The sequence below is a fragment of the Silurus aristotelis genome (genome assembly GCF_946808225.1).
Source record: "Silurus aristotelis genome assembly, chromosome: 11".
NCBI lineage: Eukaryota > Metazoa > Chordata > Actinopteri > Siluriformes > Siluridae > Silurus > Silurus aristotelis.
The window spans coordinates 16,459,390-16,479,255 of record NC_139584.1 but is presented as its reverse complement, the minus strand read 5'-3'; the positions used below and the strand labels follow the sequence as shown (position 1 = coordinate 16,479,255).

Sequence of the window (19,866 nt, the reverse complement as noted above, 5' to 3'; positions counted from 1 at the left end):
TCTATTATGTCAAATCTAATATTTCATTTAGGTAAAAAAGTAATAAATAGTTTGAGAATTTTAAAAATTATTTTCTAAAATTAACAAACTAATGAAAAATGTAAATTAAATTGAAAAACCAACCTAACATAAAAAGTGTCAATATCTGGGGAACAAAACTCTATCAATTCTTCCGTCTGCCTTTTTCTTATCCATCCATTTTCTGCAAACAAAGATTGTGGTCACCCAGTTGGCAGTGTTTGTAATCTCTACACACTCCAGGAACCAGCCTGGTGCTTGCCCAGTGTTGTCATGCTCCACGTTTACTCTCTGAAGATCACCCAGGTCAAGTGTCTCCAAAATGAAGCGGTCAGTACGGGCCCTCTCAAACAGGTTCCTAAACTTCTGCTTCAGTGGACGCTTCCCTGAGTCTCCGTTCACACCGTAGATGGTAATGAAGACATTGGCATCAGTCCCAGCCCCCTTCACATCACCTGTGATGATTATAATCTCATATTTGACAGGAACCAAGCTGCGCACTTTGCTGGCGAAGCTCTCCACACACTTACTACACTCAAAACTCATAAACTCGAATTTCTTTGTAGTGAGTGGTATCTGGGCATTGCAATAAAAAAAGTACCTGAAGAGGTATGAGGGATTGACACAAAAGAACAGAAAACATTCTATTAAAATGTTTTTCCTGTGCAAGTAAATGATTTATAAATTGTTTATATTGCAATTGTAAAAGGTTAGCTCACTTGTTCCCCAGCTCTTGTTCGGTCACTACCACTTCTTCAACATGCCAGTAAGCCTCGTTCTTCACTTTTTTATCTTTTGTTATATGGGCCAAAGAGATAGTCACAATATCTCCCAGAAGTTTGGAGGAAAACTCAAATGAGTCAGTCGCACCCCTAAATTACCAACAAACAAATTACAGTATTTATGAATGCAATAATCTTATAGTACACTATAACTATGTACCATATAACATTGCAGTAATGTAAACATCACACTGTTCATGTCTTATGTATTACATTAACACAATCAACAAGGACCTCTATATTGCAACCCTGCATTTTGGACTGTATAGTTAACATCTTTATTATTTTATTTTCCTAGTTTATTATTTTTATAATTTTAAAGCACTAGCACACCATGACAAATTCCTTGTACATGCAACCCATAATACTTAGCAATAAAGATGATTCTGATTCTGACATGAAAGCATGATGACAGAAAACAAATAAATAAATAAACGGATAAGCTGAGTTGTTCTGGTCTATATGCTGGGTGGGTCTTTTAGGTTAAACTCATTAAATTCTAACAATTCTTTGGTCAGAAACCCAAATCCCACTTCGAGAACCACTGTTCTGTGAGTTGTGTAAATTCATACCACACAAATCTCTTTTTCTTTGAAGAATTTTCCAGCATGAACTCCTTCGAACGTGCTCTCCTCCCCTCAAGCAGTATGCACACATTATCCTTCGTTCCTGCACCTTCATAGTTGGCTGTAGTAATGTCGATATTATATTCTAGAATAAACATAAATATGAAAATGTTTTTAGTGTAGGTTTAGGTTTTCCTTTCAACATAACTGCTTACATTTATCACATGAATAAAAAAAAATCACATCAACAAATGAATCTGAAATTATAAAATGTAAAGCCTGTGTCATACTGGTCTTGTCACTGAGGTCCAAGATATCATTGTTGGCACAGGCAAGTTCCCGAATAATCTGGCCATCATCATCATTTTTGGCCAGCCAGCGGTCACAAGGGAATCGAAAGGGTTCGCTTATTAACTCGTCTTTTACATCAATGCTTTCTAAGTGCCAACCAGGAGCAGGTCCTTTAGGTGAAAAAGGAAAAACAAACGTATTTTTGACATGATAAAAAATACTGGAGTAATATTACGTTAGATGTTATAATGTGTCTAAAGCAGTGGTTCAGGGCCAGCGAGGCCTTCTCTGCTCCCCTAAACATCACCAGAATCACTAACTTACTTTTTACTATATATATTTTTCCCATGAATATGTATTAAATATTCCCAATAGTCTATTAATTTTTTAATAGCTTTTCTCACAGTCGCTCTGCTTCAAGTAGTGTATGTTTACGTTTTTTGTTTTTTTTCAATCATAAAGTTTTTCAACCGTCACATCACATGTTGCCACACTCAAAGAAATCTACCATGAGGCCATCAGAGTCAGTCCCCTGTGCAGTCCCCTGTAGCGCAAAGTACATTTTGATGTTGATTTAACCAATCAGATTTTGAGTTGGCGACACTGATGCCATCTAGCAGGCGTAATAATGTCTGGATTTTCATGCTTTTTGATTGAATTAATAAAAAACACTCTAGTCAGAGCTCACAAACTGCATCTGCTATTTAAAAGTTAAAGTTATTTAACTTTTTTTCATTACATAATGGATGATGGAAGAGAAGAAATTTATTTAGTTGCAAATATACTTAAAAGGCCATTTTCAAGATAGACTTTTTAAGAAAAGTTGGACATAGTGGGAAAAGGTCAACCAAAACATTTCAAAACAGTTGTTAAGCTTTTTCAAAAAACATTTATACTTTTGAATTACCTTTCCCATAGAATTTACACAATTTGCCATTATTTTAAATCCCCAGGAAAACCATAATGCATGGAAAAATAACGGGGTCAACTTATGAGAGGAGACTTTTTGAATTGCCTGAGATTCCTGTCTGTGAAGCAATGTCTTACCCTTATTGTCATGCCATACTCGAACTTTGCAAAGCTCTCCCAGACTGAGGATATCTGGAAAGCGGAACACATCCACCTGATTGCGCTCAAATTTGTTCCTGTTGCTGCTCTCTTTCAGTGCTAAAGTACCCGTGTCCCCATTTTCTCCAAACACAATCAGGAACACATTAGCATCTGTGCCTGCACCTGGAAAACCACATGTGTATAATGATATCCTTGATTTTGGTTTGTGTTTTTTTTTATATCAGTTTATGACAAGCGAGTTCACATTTCTATTTGCAAACATTTTGTGTTTTATCTATTATGACCTTAAAAAATTGTGTATATAATTCTGCTTTATTACAATTTGCTTAAATTATAGAGTCATCTCATTTTATCATTGCATAGCTATTAAATAAGGTCACAGCTGGCATGATTCCAGTAACAGTTGTAGTTCCATGAATAACCTGAAGAGAGCAGTGTTGTCAGTAAAGTTTTTATTTACATTTATGCAATAATTCAAACGAAAGAAAAAAAAAAACATGCATGTGTGACCTACCAGCAATGTCACTGGTCTTAATCTGAATAGTATAGGTGGTTTTCTCCACCATCTCCTCATCGTCCACCACTGCAGGGAGCTCACAGACCTTCGTCCTCTTTGGCCCTTTTGTTTTGGATAGCCAGTCCTCATAGGTGAAAACCGACACTTCCTCAGTGATTGGGTTTCGCATGATAATCTAGGTCATGTAACATGACAAGAAGACAATGACAACAACGCAACATAAAACCTGAACACTGTTTATCATCCGCTATCTTCAACCAGATTACCGTATCCAGCAGGTGACTCATTGTACTGTCAAACAATAAAACACAGTTGGCTTGTGTGTAATTGTAACCAGTAATATCAATAAAGACTCACTCAAGTCATTAATGTCAGTCTGTATGTTTAAACTAACCTTGTCAAGGAACCAATCGGGTCGGCATCCTGTTCCATCGATGCGAACTCTTAACTTTTTAAGTGGAGCAATGTCATCTATCTCCAAATTAAAAGTGTCCTGCTGATCTCTCTCAAACCTAGGATATGTAAATAAAAGTCAAATGCCATCTTAAACATTTAACAACATTATGATTAGCTATTTGAGGGTATATCTAGCACCTGTCCTCATTCTTTGGTAACAAGATCTCCTCTGAGCTCCCGTTAGCCCCAAATACCGTAATAAATATATTCGTGTCAGTCCCTGCATACTGGGTGTCCCCTGTAACAACTGTAATCTCATAGACAACCTGAAGAAAGAAGTTTAAAGATTTGGGTGACTAGATATCAGTGGTCAAATAAAATAACATCATTAACCAAGTTATTAATTTATTTATAGGCCCATCCAGGGTGTATTCCCACCTGGGGCCCATTGAAAACCCAGGATCCACCAGCGCCCTGACCAGTATAAAGTGTTTACTGAAAATGAACGAATTAATAATTATAAATAAGAAATAACCTTTTGAATTATATTAATAGTGATGGCATCAAGTATATTGAACACTCTTGATGTGAGACCATCCCCTCTATCCTTTGCAAGCCAGCAGTTACATTGGAACATATATTTGATGCCTTTGGTAGGCACTGCTACAGCAAGTTCCTCCACCAGCCAGCAGCTTTCTGGAGTAGCACCATTATGGCCTAACTGCAGAAAGGAAATAGAAAAAGAAGAGGTAGTAAAGAAGACACGTACAACTTTTCAATTACATCTGCAAAACAATTGCTGACTGAAGCTCATGGCACTGTGCATTTTATGTCAGGGAGGTCCAAAAATATCAATCATGCATTTGTCTTGCCTCGATTCTTTTGATTTCTCCTACATCCAACCCATAGCATTCAAAGTGTTCCATTGTTTCAGCAGCAAAACATTTCTTTCCTTCAGGAAGGTCAAGCCAGAGTCTGTCTGTTTCAAGATCATTTGCACCTATAATGATCACAAAGACCCTACTGGTGGTACTAGCATCATGGTCTGAGCCTGTTGACACCGTAAAGTGATATGGGATCACTGTGGATTAGAAAATATTATATATATATATATATATATATATATATATATATATATATATATATATATATATATATATATATATAATATCAATATGCAGATTAAACAGGGGAAAGATTCTTAGATAATACAATCTAATCCTAATTCAAGTGTTTAGAGTCAGCACATAAAGTTGCTTGTAACATCTATTTTAACAACATAACTAATACACAGTTATTGCAAATTAATATATAAATTAAACCTTACCAGAATTTTCCTCTACAACGGCTGATTTTTTCTTCTTTTTCTTCTTGTTCATATTGTTGTCAAGGCTTGGCTTAGAATTTTGGGGATTCCTTTCACCTTCATATCCCTGGTAGAATGGCAAGTACCTCAGGTAGATAATTCAGTATTAAAAAAACAATAATTACTTTGGTTTATTATACTTAGGAATTGTAAAACTGCATAAAAGAACCATTGAGAATGTAATTTAAACTTTCTCACCTTGACATAAAATGTTCTCTCAATCCTTTTATCTTCTTTCTTTTTTGAGAGCCACCTTTCACATAAGAACATGAAGATTTCCTCCGTGTCTGTATCCACAATTTCTACCTGCTCTAGGAACCAGTCTGCACCTATCATAGAATTGTCATGCCGTATTTTGATCTTAAACACTTGCCCAAGGTCCACAGCCTCAATGCTGAATTTATCAACCTAGAACGAAGAATCAGACACCCAATGATGTGTAACAGTGATATTGTATATATACTCAGATAGTGTTTATGCATGCTGTGCATGCGTTTATGTTTTCTGTTTTAAATTTGGAGAAATACTGTTCAAGAAAAGACATACTGCTCCTCTCTTAAACTTATTCTGGTTGGTTTCTGATTTGCGGAGTTTGCGTTCTCCTGTGTCTCCAAGTTCTCCACAGATAGTCAGGAACACATTGGCATCTGTTCCTGCTCCATACATATCACCTGTTCTTACAGACACTTCATAAGTGTGAGCTGAAATTTTTGTAAATACAAAAAAACATGAAACAGTGCTTACAAGAAATAATCTTTGTAAAGAAATGTATATCTAATTAAGTAATTTCACTAAAAAAATAATTCCATACTCAGCTTTCCATTCATATTTAAATCAATCTTTTTTCACCATATAATATTGTCTATTCCTTAACAAGTATGGCAGAACAGTATGTGGACGCCTGACCAATCACATCCATATGTGTGGAAAATTCCAGCATAGATTTAGTGTCTCTTTGCTGTTACATAAACCTCCACTCTTCTCTCAGGGCTTTTTAATGAATTTGGAGATTTCACAGTGGCAATGTAATACTGGAACATGTTTGGAGATCTTAGTTTAAAGGGAATTCCTAATGTCATAGCATACACAAATAGTCTAGACAACTGAATGCTATTAAATTGTATGGCAGTTTAGCAGAAACACCCACATATGAGTGTGGTGGTCAGGTGTCCACAAACTTTTGGCCATTTTACATTGTAACATTTAGTTAGTCAGAAGTTAGTCAAAAGTGCACATCAGGGATCATACTTTCCAATGCATCTTCCACTTCAGTCTCCGTGCATTTCAGTGTGCCATCTCTCAGAAGCCTCTCTATGATGATATCTGAGGGTACCAGCTCCCTTACGGTCTCACCATCATCTTCAGACTTTGCCAACCATCTCTCACATGGAAAGATAGTAGTCTCAGATCCCTTAAAATACAATACAAACTCACAACTATTTCTGGTAATTACTATCCAGAAAGAAAACAGCAACAAATTTTACTACCTTTCCTTTCCTTAAAAGCCTTCTAATCTCCACTCGGTCAAGATGCCACCCAGGGTTTATGCCTCTGTTGTCATGTCCGATGCGAATCTTCTCAATGATGTCACCTACATCTTCCAGCTGCACATTAACAAAATGCATCATCATGTAAATATACATTTATCAAGCACAATAGAGCTGAGAAAAGGTAAATAATTTCTAAATTATTATTAAAGTATTTAATGAGCAGTAGTATTAAATGTACTGTGCTCACTTCCACAATGAACATGTCTTCTGCTCCCCTCTCAAAGTACATGCGCCTTTCTCTTTTATTCACACAAAGATACTTTTGGTGAGTACAGACTCCATTTTCACCATAGAGAACAATAAAGACATCTGCATCTGTTCCTGCTCCAAAGATGTCACTAGTAAAGGTTTTAATCTCATAGGGCACAACTGTAGATAGAATATAAAAACATCAGAGAAAATCATAAGTCAATACTGACTTTTTTAAACATTATATGGCCAGATAATGCAGACAGATGAACAATTAAAGTTCACTGTGATTTACATTTGTGTGTAAGTTAAGCCTTGTAGGAGCGCCAGAAGAAATATGATTGATAGATAGATAGATAGATAGATAGATAGATAGATAGATAGATAGATAGATAGATAGATAGATAGATAGATAGATAGATAGATAGATAGATAGATAGATAGATAGATAGATAGATAGATAGATAGATAGATGACATTGGGATCTAATAAAAGTGTATATATAGTGTAAAATATATCACTTACATGGAGTGTACACCTCAGTCTGCAGTTCAGCTGGGTACAAATCTCTTGCTAATGCCCCATCATCTTCTCCCTTATCCAACCAGCGACCACATGGGAAACAGAGTTTCAGACCCTGAGAAGGTGCATTAATCTCCACCCAATCCAAAAACCAACCTGAACCCCCTGAATGAAAGGCAATAGAATGTGTTAACATCATTTTACTAATGTGTTGCCATTAATATTTGATTGTTTATTACCAATAATCATATTTAATAAATCTGTTTCATACAGCAAGTAATTCTCCTCAAGATAAGACTCATTTTCGACTTCATTGCTATGATACACATTGCTGAACAAAGGTGTATAGGAACACCTTTGGACCTATACCATGTTATATGAATTTTAGGATGCAGACAGCTTTGCTTGCAGATTTTAGAAGCAGTTCATTGTATCCAAAACGAGCACAAAGCTTAAGTTTCTCATTAATCTGATGCTGACTTTCAGCAACATTCTATTAAAATTAACCTGGTTTCTTTTGCAAAATCTTACCAGCATTGTCATGACCAATTCTGATCCTTTTAAGTTCTCCAAGATTAACAGCTTCCACAGTGAATTCATCTATGTATCCTTGTTCAAACTTATTCTTGTGATTTTTGCTGGCCTTCAGGTTAATAATTCCTGTAGAATTAATGAACAATCAAAGAAAAAAATAAATAAATAACAGCAGATGATGTCAGCACAAATCTCCCAAAAAGGTATCACTCATTCACACAAACCTGTATCATCATATTCTCCATAAAGAACTGCAAAAACATTGGCATCTGTTCCAGCATATTTCTTTTCCCCAGTCTTAATCCTCAGTGTAAATGTTGTTGACATCGCTGTAACAAAAAAGGAGAAAAAAAACCCACAACATTCCTCTAAATCAGCAGTCTTCAACTAAAATTGCTTGCAGTCCAGTAAATAAACCCTTCTCATCAGGTGAGGTCTGGACAATTATATAACTAAAAACATGAATTGATGCTTTTTGCCAGACAAAAGAAATGAGTGTAGACAACATTTTTATTGGACACTGTAAATGAATAAATAAAAGGAAAAATAAAAGATAAATAAAAGAAAAAGATAAAGTATTTTTGTTTCTGCTGAACTGAGTTGAACTTAAAGATGGTAGCATCTCAAAAAACTGCGTTTTCTGCATCAACTTTCCTTATTTTTGAGAATGCCATTGTTTTTCAGCTGCTGAAAATATCACTCCACACAACTGCACGTCTGATAGTGGCAACAGTGAACATAGTAACTTAATGTGCCTTATATACATTTTATTTTATTAGAAAACAGCGTTTGGCATATATTTATTTCATTATGTGAAAAGGCTTCGCGTTCCGGCTTGGCGACCCCTGGTCTAAATAGAAAAAGCTGATATTAGTTAAAATAGCCACCCATTAATCACATCACATCCGCATCACATAATATGTCAAGAACCTTTACTTTACCTTTCTGCTCCAAACCTAAGGTGGCTCCTAAATCTTCCTCGTCCTCATTTTTCTTCATGAAAGCCTCATCCACAGGGACCAGCTCTCGGACAATCTGGCCGTCATCCTCATCAACAGCCAACCAGCGGTTACAGGGGAAGTAATACCTGCAGTAGTATTAAATTTAAATGTTTTCATTGTAATGTATAACAGTATATGTTTTCCTTAAAAATTGAATAAATCAAAATTAGTAGTATATTTATCTAAAAAAAAAAAAAAAAACCCAAATAAATAAATAAAGGAAAATGTTTTTAGATTTAACTTATGTGTTAAAAAATTATTTTCAAAGGCACACTCACGTAGTGTCATCTTTTGTATCTATAATCTCAACTCGGTCCAGGTACCAGGCTGAGTTGGCATGTTTATTGTCATGATGGATTCTTAGCTTTTTCAAAGACCCTAGTTCAATTGCCTTTATTGTGAACACATCTTCCTAAAACATTCAGATGCAGCAGACTTGTCATCAAATGTAATCAAAATAAACGACAATAAACATTAATTAAACCTTATGTAACAAAATTAATTTCTCTTTACATTCAACACTTTAAAAGTAAAAAAAAAACATGTTAAATTATATATGATTAGTTCACATTAAAAGCTATAGTACACCAGCACACCTATTCTAAATAGCACCATATAAGGTTTCTTAGAGTTATAGAATGTTTTTCAAGTGTTCTTCAAGATTTCCTTACCTGGCCACACTCAAATTTGTTGAGGTGGTTAGATTTCTTCAGTGGACGCTCCCCAGTGTCACCACTCTCACCATAGATATTGATAAAAACATTGGCATCGGTTCCTGCACCCCACATGTTGCCCGTAAAGACACTGACTTCATAAATATTTTCTATGAGAAGATATTGTCAAATGGTTATTTCCCTTCATGAACATTAATATTCATATTATAGCTGATTTTCATGATGGTACAATAAATCAAGCAGCCTGTAAGTAAATGGATGAATATAAAATAGATGTTACTTGAGATGATGATTAAAGGTATTGAATGTATGTATTTCTTTACCCTCTAGCTCCTCATTGCCCTCTGGTAGAAACTCCACTATCAATTCCCCATCCTCCTCATCTTCAGCCAGCCAACGGTCACAGGGAAAGGCCAATGTCTTTACTATTTCCTGCATCACTTCTTCACCCTCCTCATCCTCATCCTCATCCTTCTTTTTCTTCTTTTTGTTTTTCTTCTTGTCTTCTTTCTTCTCTTTCTTAACCATGGCCATGACAAGGTATTTCACTTCCAATTTTTCTAAGTACCATCCAGAGCCAATTCCTGATCCATCATGACCAATGCGGATTTTAAAGATATTTCCTACATCTTTAGCTTCAATCTGTATCAAACAAAAAAACAAACAATGACTCAGTGTTTATATTTCTACTCAGAACATTCTCATGAAGTGTAACTGTTTTTGGATGTGTAGATATTTTCCTGTAAAGCCCTCTAAAGTGTAATATGCTACTGAAATAACTAGTATTGAATAAATCTAATTACATTTTGATACAATTTCTAATTATAATGTGGAGACTGTTGCAATTAATAAATAGCTGCTTCCACTGTAACTCTGATGTTTAATCACAGTTTTGTTACTGTTTAGACAAATTAAATTAAATGACTATAATCGAGATTCTTTAATCTTTATTCAAGATATTTTTTTTTATCACTGATTGTTGTCCTCTTTTAACCAAAGAAATATATACATTACTAAAGAATGTCTGATGATAAATCATCTTTACAATATTGAACTTGTAAAAAAACTGCAGCATTTTAGTACATAATCTTTTTCTTTGTTGCTTCTTGAATAAACTGGTAGGTAAATCACTTATGGATGTAAAGCAGACCATTGGCATCTTAAAAATCTTCTGTAATCACTAACATTTATACAGGGAATTAAGGGCTGTTTAACAAAAATTATATGAAACATTTAATGTCAAATTAGACAAAATAGGTATGACTAAAGTATAAATATAAGTCATGACCTTGAATATTTCAGTGCTTCCTCTTTCAAAGTTGTTTGACCTGCTTTTCAAGGTGATAAGTTCTGTTTTTCCTTCCTCTCCATATATTTGGATAAAAACATTGGCATTAGTTCCTCCAGCCCAAACATCACCTGTTACCACAGTAACCTCATAGTTTATTACTGTGTGTAAAAAAGAGACAGAGTTAAAATTGTAAGTAAGAATTCTATAGAAGTCTTTAGATAATTCTAATGTAGAAAAAAAAATGAATACATAGAAAATTTACATATAATGATATTTAATTCAATAGTAAACAGTGTGAAATTAGTACGTTTTTCAATATCAAGTATTTCACTTGGGTAGAGCTCTACTTCAGTTTTGCCATCAGCCTCATCTTCAGAGAGCCAGCGATGACTGGGGAACATGTAGTGTTTTCCCTGGTTGGGCACCCTGATCTGTACACTGTCCAGGAACCAGCCCGCCCTCATGCCTTCGTTTGTGTGGCCAATCAGCAGACGATTAATCTGGATTCAGTTTAGCAACATCAGTTTACAGTTTAAAATGAGCATGTCTCATATAAGAACTCAGAGAGTAAAGTTACAGCCATTAAGCCATACGCACTTGTCCAATGTCAAACGTCTCAATGGTGAAGATATCGACCCGGCCGGTTTCAAAGTAGTTGCGCAGGTCATTAGACGAAACAACCAGCATCATTTTACTAGTGTCCCCTTTATCACCATAAAGCTTCACAAAGACCTTGGAGTCTGAGCTGGCACCACTGATGTCACCTGTTTTTACTTCAATATGAAAGCTGCTATCTAAAAATAAAAACGATTTTAATTTTTTTATAAACGAAGACAGAATGCAGTGATTTGCAAATCCCATAAACCTATATTTTATAACATATGCTTCCATCCAGACGACGTCTCATTTAGGGAAGGCCTTGCCTTTTTTAGCAGGACAATGCTAAATGTTCTATTGTGAATAAAATATGGGTTTATAAGATTTCTGTTTTTATATACATTTAACACAGCATCCCAACTGTCTCAAATTGCTTTCAGCTGCATTATTACACAATATACAGTACCACAAGACACTTACTGAAGAGTTTTTGTCCATCAGCAAATGGAACTAGCTCCCGAACAATCTGGCCATCATCCTCGTTACGGTCAAGCCATCTAAATTGGTAAAGAGCAAACAGCTGATTTATACTTCTTATCATTATGATTATAATTTTAAAAAATTTAATAAAAAAGTGCAAACATCACTAACCTATTACATGGAAATTCTACAGCCTCAGACTCAGCCTGTCCGTCTTCTCTCACCACCACTTTGTCTAGGAACCATCCACAGCCTCCGCCTCTTCCATCATGGCCTATCCGTACCCTGCGTACTGGCCCTATCGACACAGCCTCAATTATGAACTCATCACCCTGTGAATGAACACAAATTCAAAGTCTAAGGTGCAATGGCAAGCCAAAAGGGATATTCTGTCTGAGATATTATGTCATTCCACAGAGGTCTGGATTGACAAATCGACTTACATTGCCTTTTTCAAACTTGTTGACATTATTCTTGCAGTTTACTAAGATGCGTTCACCTGTGTCTCCTAAATATCCAATCAGGCATAGAAAAACGGTGGCATCTGTCCCACTTCCACTAACAGATCCAGTGTAGACTGTTACTCTGTATTTTATAACTGCAAATAAATTAAGAGCTTTGTTGTTGTGTTGTAAAATCACATGAAATTAGCTAATAATTAAAGATACACTAAGGATCCATAAAATTACTGTTAAAAATGACTACGTCTCTTGCCTGGTAATGGCTCAGGAATAAGATCTCCAGTGGCAGGGAGCTCTCTCACCACTTCATTGTCATCTTCACTTGTATCTAGCCAGCGATTACAGGGAAATTTGTATTTCTCTTTTGTTAATGTTTTCATAAGTGTCACCTTTGAGAACATAAATAAATAATTACACACAGCCCACAAACCTATTTTTTGAAAATGTTTAAACATATCAATTTTTTTACCTGGTTTAAATGCCATCCTGCAAATGGATTTCTCTTTTCATGAAATATTCTCAGTTTTTTCAACCTTCCAAGATCAGGTAGTTCAATCTAAATGCATGAATAAAAATTCAACCCATAACCTGAGACTAACGACTTTCAATCGTTTAAAAATAATGAATTTGACACTAAACAATAATTACCATAAATTTATCAAGCTGACCCTGCTCAAAATTGTCTGTTTTGTTGTCCAACTTCATCTCATCAGACTTGCCCAACTCTCCATAGATCTGTAGTATAATAGAAGCATCTGTGCCTGCACCAGAAATATCAGACGTCCAGATCCATAGAGACCATGGATACTCTGTTGAACAGTAGAAAAATTAAAACAAGGAGAGCAGCATTAATCATCACATGCACAGCTGTGAGACACATATATTATACTATCAAAAGATTTCTGACTTTCTGAATAGATTATACATTTTCTTGAATAAAAAGCTTATTTTAGAGCTAAAAGACTGCTCACTCTTTTGCCTTTTTTGTCGCAGTGAGACCATTTCATATATCTCTCTCTCAATTAGGCCATCACCCTCATCCTCATCCAGCCATTTAGAACATGGGAATGTCTGCTCAAGCCCAGTAAAAGGACAGTAGATTACTACCTAAAAGAAACAGGCATGATCAGTAGTGTTTTGAACAGTCATTGCTCTAATAGTCTCCTGAGTCTCGTTTGCCAGTAGATCCTAAAGTGATTCTTTTAGTAATTATCTGTCACATGATATCAGTCTGTGACTCACCTTTTCACAGTACCAGCCTGCACTGACACCCTCATTATCATGGCCAATAGTTATGCGAGCAATAGGACTTAACAAAGCTGCAATCTCTATTTTAAAGATATCAGTGAGTTCACGTTCAAATTTGCCACCCTCCAGAAAGATCTTTCCACTGTTCTTCAAGCCTTTTGAGCCATGCATGACTATGTGGATTTTGGAGTTTGTGCCTGCTCCCCTGATGTTTCCTGTAACCACCTGTATGTTGTAAACAATGCCTGCAAGATAGGATTACATGCAATGGAGTTAGATTCTCTGAAGGCTGCTCTCTAGAAAAACATGGCCTAAAGCAGGGAATAACTATCTGCATGTCTATAATTTAAATCAGAAACATTTTTCAAACAAATAGTGCTTTTTTTCTGAGATAACATTAAAACAGATATATTAATGTGCTTAATAAACTTTTGCTTAAAAATAAACTAAAGTGCATTTAATAATTAAATGATTGTACAATATTATTGCATCTGGAGCATCTGTTGACCATGGCAATTTTTTTTATAAATATATAAATAAAATAATTTCTCTACCTGTGGGCTGACTTCCTCCCACCAAAATATCCCTTTGAATCTTTCCATCATCCTCATCTATGGCAAACCAGCGGCCAATAGGGAATTCATACACTGCCTTGTTTCCCAAGTCATCCACTACAACCTACACACATACAAAAACTAATCAAATTATATTGAATTATATTAAATTATATTTTCTTAAATTCAAATACAATTTAAATACATAACTTGTGTCTTAATTGCATAATTGGAATAAATGGATTTAATGTGTACAATCTATGTGCAAATCTATGTGCTTAGTAGTGTGCCTCTTCAATAGGAAAAACAATCCGTTAAGTAGAGTGGTGTTTCCTTTCAACACAGATAAGGTGACTACAGTCCAGAAGAATGTCCTCATCTCAAAGTGTGTGAGTGACACAGATGCAGAGAAGAGTACCAAGACAAACTTCAAGGTCTGTGGTGAATTACCAATGAAAAAGATGGTAAAACCAGTTATAGCTACATGTTTTACCAGTAGTTTCAATAGTTTCCTACACATTATTTCATATGCACACTCATGTTAGATATGGATTGAGAGTATTTATTAACCAACTATTGAGTTTCCATATTAGATTTTGTTATTTACAATCTACTTCAGCAAACAAAGAAAAAAAAAACCCAAGAGCATTATTACAAGTAACTAACAAATGTGATATTGTTCTGCTCACAATAAAAACCCGAATTCCAAGTTTGGATGCTTTGTAAAATGTAAAAAAAACAAAAACAAAAAAACAGAGTGCAATGAAATGCAAATCTCATAAGATTTACCCTGGGGATTCATGAAATTACATAGTAAGAACAGAAACTCTGAGGATGGATTTGGACTGTAGTTAATGTCAGCAGTCTGCTACAATGAATCAGGACTACAGTTTGCATCTGATCACCATCACTGCACACCTCAACATCGTTTATCTGTAATAAATGGACATTCGGTGCAACCCAGATTAGGATGGGTTCCCTTTTGAGTCCGGTTCCTCTCAACGATTCTTCCTTATGCCATCTCGGGGAGTTCCCTTCTGGCTTGCTCATAAGGGACAAACTTACACTTATAAAGAACATCTTTATCACCAAATTATCGGTGTAAAGCTGCTTTGAGGCTATGTTCATTGTTAAAAGTGCTACACAAATAAAAATGAATTGAATTGTATTGAATAAGTTTATATTTTATTCACGACAGAACAAAGATAAACAGAATTTTAAGGAGAAAATAAGGTGATTTTGAATTTGATGGCCACAGCATGTCTCAAAAATCTTAGAATGGGGCAACAAAGGGCTGAAAAAGTAAGTGTTACTAAAACGAAAGAGCTGGTGAAACATTTTCCAACTAATTAAATTAATTAGCAACAAGTCAGTAACATTAATGGGTACAAAAAGTATATCTTAAAGAGGCAGAGTCTCTCACAAATGTCTTTAAATTGTGGAACAATTTCAGAATAATGTTCTTCGATATCAAATTGTGAAAACTTTAAATATCTCATGGTCTACAGCACATAATATCATCAAAAGATTCAAATCTTAAAGGACAAGGCTCAAAGGTTGAAAATCAATATTGGATGCCCATGATCTTTGGGTCCTCAGACAGAACTGTTAAACCACTACACTGCTCAGAAATAAATCAGTCTATGAACACAGTTCGCTATGTCATGCACAAACACAGGTTTAGCTCTATCATGAAAAGAAGCCATCTAAGAACATGATCCAGAAATGCTTACATCTGGGCCAAAGCTAATTTAAAATAGACTCAGGCAAACCAGAAAACTGTCCTGTGGTCAGCTGAATTATATTTTGAGATTCTATATGGAAAACGTAGATGCAGTGTCCTTCAGACTAAAAAGGAGGGGTACAGTCTGGCTTATTACCAGCACTCATTTTAAAAGCCTGCATCTCAATGGTATTGGAGTGCATTGGTTCCTATGGAATGGGCAGCTTGCACATCTGGAAAGGCACCATCAATGCTAAAGGGTATATATAAGTTTTAGAACAACATATGCTTCTATCCAGATTATAAATTTTTCAGTGAAGGCCTTGTTTATATCAGCAAGTCAATGCTAACCCACATACTGCATCTATTACAACAGCATGGCTTCATGGTCAAAGTGCCTTCAGTCCAGATTGTTCACCATTTGAAAACATTTGGCAGATCATGAAACAAAATAAATGACAAAAAAGACCCAGGACAGTTGAACAACTAGAATCCGGTATCAAACAGAAATGGGACAAAATTCCTCTTCCCAACAGTTTCTAAATGTATATGGAAGATGAAGATGAACTGCTACACATGGCCCTGTCCCATTTTTTATTCAGAAATGTTAAACATTTAGAATGTTTCCCATGTTCTTTTTGTGAATAAAATGCAGGTTTGTGAGATTTACAAATCATTGCATTCTGTATGTATTTACATTTTACACAGCATCCTTTTGTACTTGGGGTTGTAGTTTTATATTTTTATCATAATAATTTTCAGTAGTTAAATTATACTGGTCAGTAGTTAACAATAACGTTTCAAATGGCCAATACATTGTACATTAAATATTGAAATAATAAAAAACAATAGTTAAATGTGTACCTTGTCCACAAACCATCCAGCAGAGGAGCCCTTGTTGTTGTGGCCAATGGTGATCTTCCTTATTTTACCCAGGTTTGGTGCATCAATTGTAAACTTATCCTCTGCTCCTCTCTCAAAGTTATTTTTATCACTGTCAAGTCTTCTTTCCCCTTTGCAAAACACAATGTCACAAACAAATAATGACATGAAATAATAAATGAGAACTTTTATAATATAAAGCAGCATACTACTAAAGTTATGGTAGGTTTTAAAAAATATGCTGCTTACCGGTATCTCCATTTTCACCAAAAATATTAAGGAATACATCAGCGTCTGTTCCGCTACCTTTCACATCTGCAGTGAAGACACTCACCACATACTTATTATCTATAAAATGAGAGAAATGCATCCATAGAGCAAAATTGTCAAACTAAAAAGTTCTTCTATAAATGTCTAACTGTATTATCCAGTGTTTGATGCAGGATAAAATGACTCACATTTTGGCATGTCAGAGGGATCAACAGTTCCCAGCAGATCTCGTGAAATGAGTCCATCACCCTCCTTCATGCTAAGCCAGTTGTTGCAGGCAAAATAATATCGTTGATGGGGTCTGTTCATGTCCGTCAACATCACACGGTCCAAGAACCAGCTAGCGCTTAGGCCTGTATTATCATGCTCAATCCTTAAAAAACAAAAGTAACTTTTCTGTTAAATAATTACACTTCCATTAATGATACATATAGATATTATAAAGAAACTGTTTTTTATTGTTGATACCTTATCTTTTTTAAAATACCAATATTGTGAGTTTTTATCCGAAAAACATCAGTTTTGCCTTTCTCAAAAGCAGTCCGATTTCTGTAAGAAAAATAAAGATGTTACAATATTTTAGTTCTGAGACAATAATATGACTAATTTAAAGAAAAGAATAAAAAGGTTTCCCTGAAGATTATTAAGAAAAAAAATCAAGCTATCTGAGTAGCCCTGCATATGCATGAATGAGCTACTTTACTGTGCATAAGGCCTTAGGAATTGTAACTAATTGTATAGCACAATGTTCAAAAAAAATAATCTCTTTACACCACCTCATTCCATTCCATTGAGTATCTTTTCCACATATATAAACATTAGGAATAAATTATATCTTTAAAATTGGTTATCACATTGTGCTACATAATTATTCTTGAAATAGGTTCAAAGTTAAACTATTTTCTACCTTGTCCAAATCATGCAAGCTACAGAATATCTGTGTTGGGATCATGCAACACAGATATTCTGCATCCTCTTATTGATAAAAAAAAATTAAATAAAAATAAACACAAAACTTAACATTAACATTAAACATTAATCATTTTAATCTAGAAGTAACTTTCATTTTCCTACAACTGGAAAAAAGAAGACACAGTACCAAACCATACATCCAAGCAGATCCTTTATAATGTACAACACATGGATATTCTATCCTTTATCCTGAGAACCAAGTCTATTTGCCTCTAAAATTTGCAAAAAACTTTCATATGATTTAAATTTATAACTCACACTTTTACCTTGGTGAAATTTAAGGTGGTTGCGTTTAACACTCTTAGAAAAAATTTTAAATCTTAAAAGGGTTTTTTGGATTGTCTCTCTGTAGGAACCCTTAAGGCTTTTATGTAGAACAAGACTTTTAAATATAATATCTTCAAAAACTGAAGAACTTTTAAACTTTTCCAACAAAACCCTTAAGGAAATCTTTTTCTAAGAGTTTAGTTTTATAAGAACCTCGTGCAAATAGCCGGTTGGTCCTTGATAAAAAAAAAGGCTATAGAATATCATGTGTGTACAAACACCCCAACACAATTTAAAGACTTGTTCAACTGGCTTTTCTGTCATTTTAATAGGTGACAAAATGCCAGTCAGATACCTCTTTTCAGTGCTGTGGATTTAAGGAAGAATAAAAAGCACAAATTGCTGTGAATATCATAAATATAATGACAATCTTTAACAAATCAGTTTATCAACTATACTGAAAGTCTCAGTCTGAACAATCACAAGTAAATCAGATTTTCCTAAATTATTTATGATACATAAATATGTGTATATACTCACTTGCTGGCAAGATGCACCTTTGGAGCTATTCCATATTCACCAAAAAGAGTAACAAATATATTGGCATCTGTCCCTGCCCCAGCTACTTCCCCGGTGACAGTGACAACCTCATATACTGCAAGTATAGGTATTAATGAGAAATCAGATTATTTAAATAGACATTCTACAATGAGCACTAATGCAAAGACGAATGATGATTCTTCCAAACGTTATGAAAGAATACATCTTGATCTTGAAAAGTAAACTATAAAAGTGCAAGACTACTACTTAAATGCATTAAGAATACTCCCCAGCAGTGCAATAATCAACCAAATCTACAACATAATCCATACCTTTCTTTTTGTGGTATTCATCTTCATAGTTTTCCACCTTTTCTGGTTCATAGTTCCTTAACTCATTCTCATAGATCTCGACATAGTCAACAGTTTTTTTCTTTTTCTTTCCTTTGCCTTTTTTGCCCTCATCGTCACTGTCTGTGGCACCTTTTTTGGCCTTCTTTTTCTTTTTCTTCTTTTGAGAGTCGTCGTCTTCTTCTTCTTCCTCATCTTCTTCTTGTTCTTCCTTCTCGGCCTTCTTCTTTTTTTTGCCCTCCTCTTTGGACTTCTTATCTTTTGACCCCATTATCTCCCAGCGTACTCCTTATGCTGGCTTTACTGCTACTCACCATCTCATCCTCTGCTTCATCTTCCAATTTGTTTTTCTTACCCTCCTTCAGGCTCCTTTTTTGCTATTTCACCCTTCTTCTTGCTGTTCCTCGCAACAATGGTTGTTTAGTCTATCTTAGGTTCTCCTGCTTCATTTTACATTTATTGAAATCTGTATCGTTGCTCTTTCATTTCCTTCTTAACTTTGACTGCTGCTTCTCTTCTTCGGTTTCTTCATCCTGCAGCATTCCACCCCCCTTCAAGGGCATCTTTAATTTATTTACTGCCTTGTAACTTTAACTGTCGTCTTTGCGTTCACGTAAAGGACACCCCAGCTGACCTGTGATGCTAGGGAGACCTGCCAACAGGAAGGGTCATGGGAAGAGCGCAAGGGCTCTTGGGTACAAGTAAGCTGTCACATCAGGGCCTTCCTCATCACAAACAACAACAGTAACTGGCC

At 35.2% G+C, this 19,866-nt stretch overlaps 1 protein-coding gene across 1 annotated transcript; it reads right to left on the bottom strand.

The window, feature by feature from the left end:
* Positions 1-97: 97 nt before the first annotated feature.
* On the bottom strand, positions 98-19,383 carry loxhd1b (lipoxygenase homology PLAT domains 1b; the record flags this gene model as incomplete). Its single annotated transcript, XM_083553732.1, has 42 exons — positions 98-619; positions 738-890; positions 1,373-1,511; positions 1,657-1,827; positions 2,705-2,890; positions 3,243-3,420; positions 3,640-3,757; positions 3,840-3,967; positions 4,177-4,362; positions 4,514-4,722; positions 4,969-5,074; positions 5,206-5,415; positions 5,554-5,708; positions 6,256-6,418; positions 6,495-6,611; positions 6,745-6,926; positions 7,272-7,433; positions 7,800-7,928; positions 8,027-8,131; positions 8,744-8,889; positions 9,082-9,215; positions 9,475-9,626; positions 9,801-10,119; positions 10,766-10,926; positions 11,076-11,268; positions 11,366-11,558; positions 11,842-11,922; positions 12,017-12,177; positions 12,289-12,443; positions 12,551-12,695; positions 12,776-12,862; positions 12,955-13,115; positions 13,278-13,413; positions 13,549-13,799; positions 14,109-14,232; positions 16,696-16,844; positions 16,963-17,061; positions 17,172-17,356; positions 17,452-17,532; positions 18,578-18,589; positions 18,763-18,877; positions 19,095-19,383. The coding sequence occupies 42 exons, from the start codon at positions 19,381-19,383 to the stop codon at positions 139-141; spliced, it is 6,807 nt and encodes a 2,268-aa protein (XP_083409858.1). The 3' UTR covers positions 98-138.
* Between the last annotated feature and the right edge of the window lie 483 nt (positions 19,384-19,866).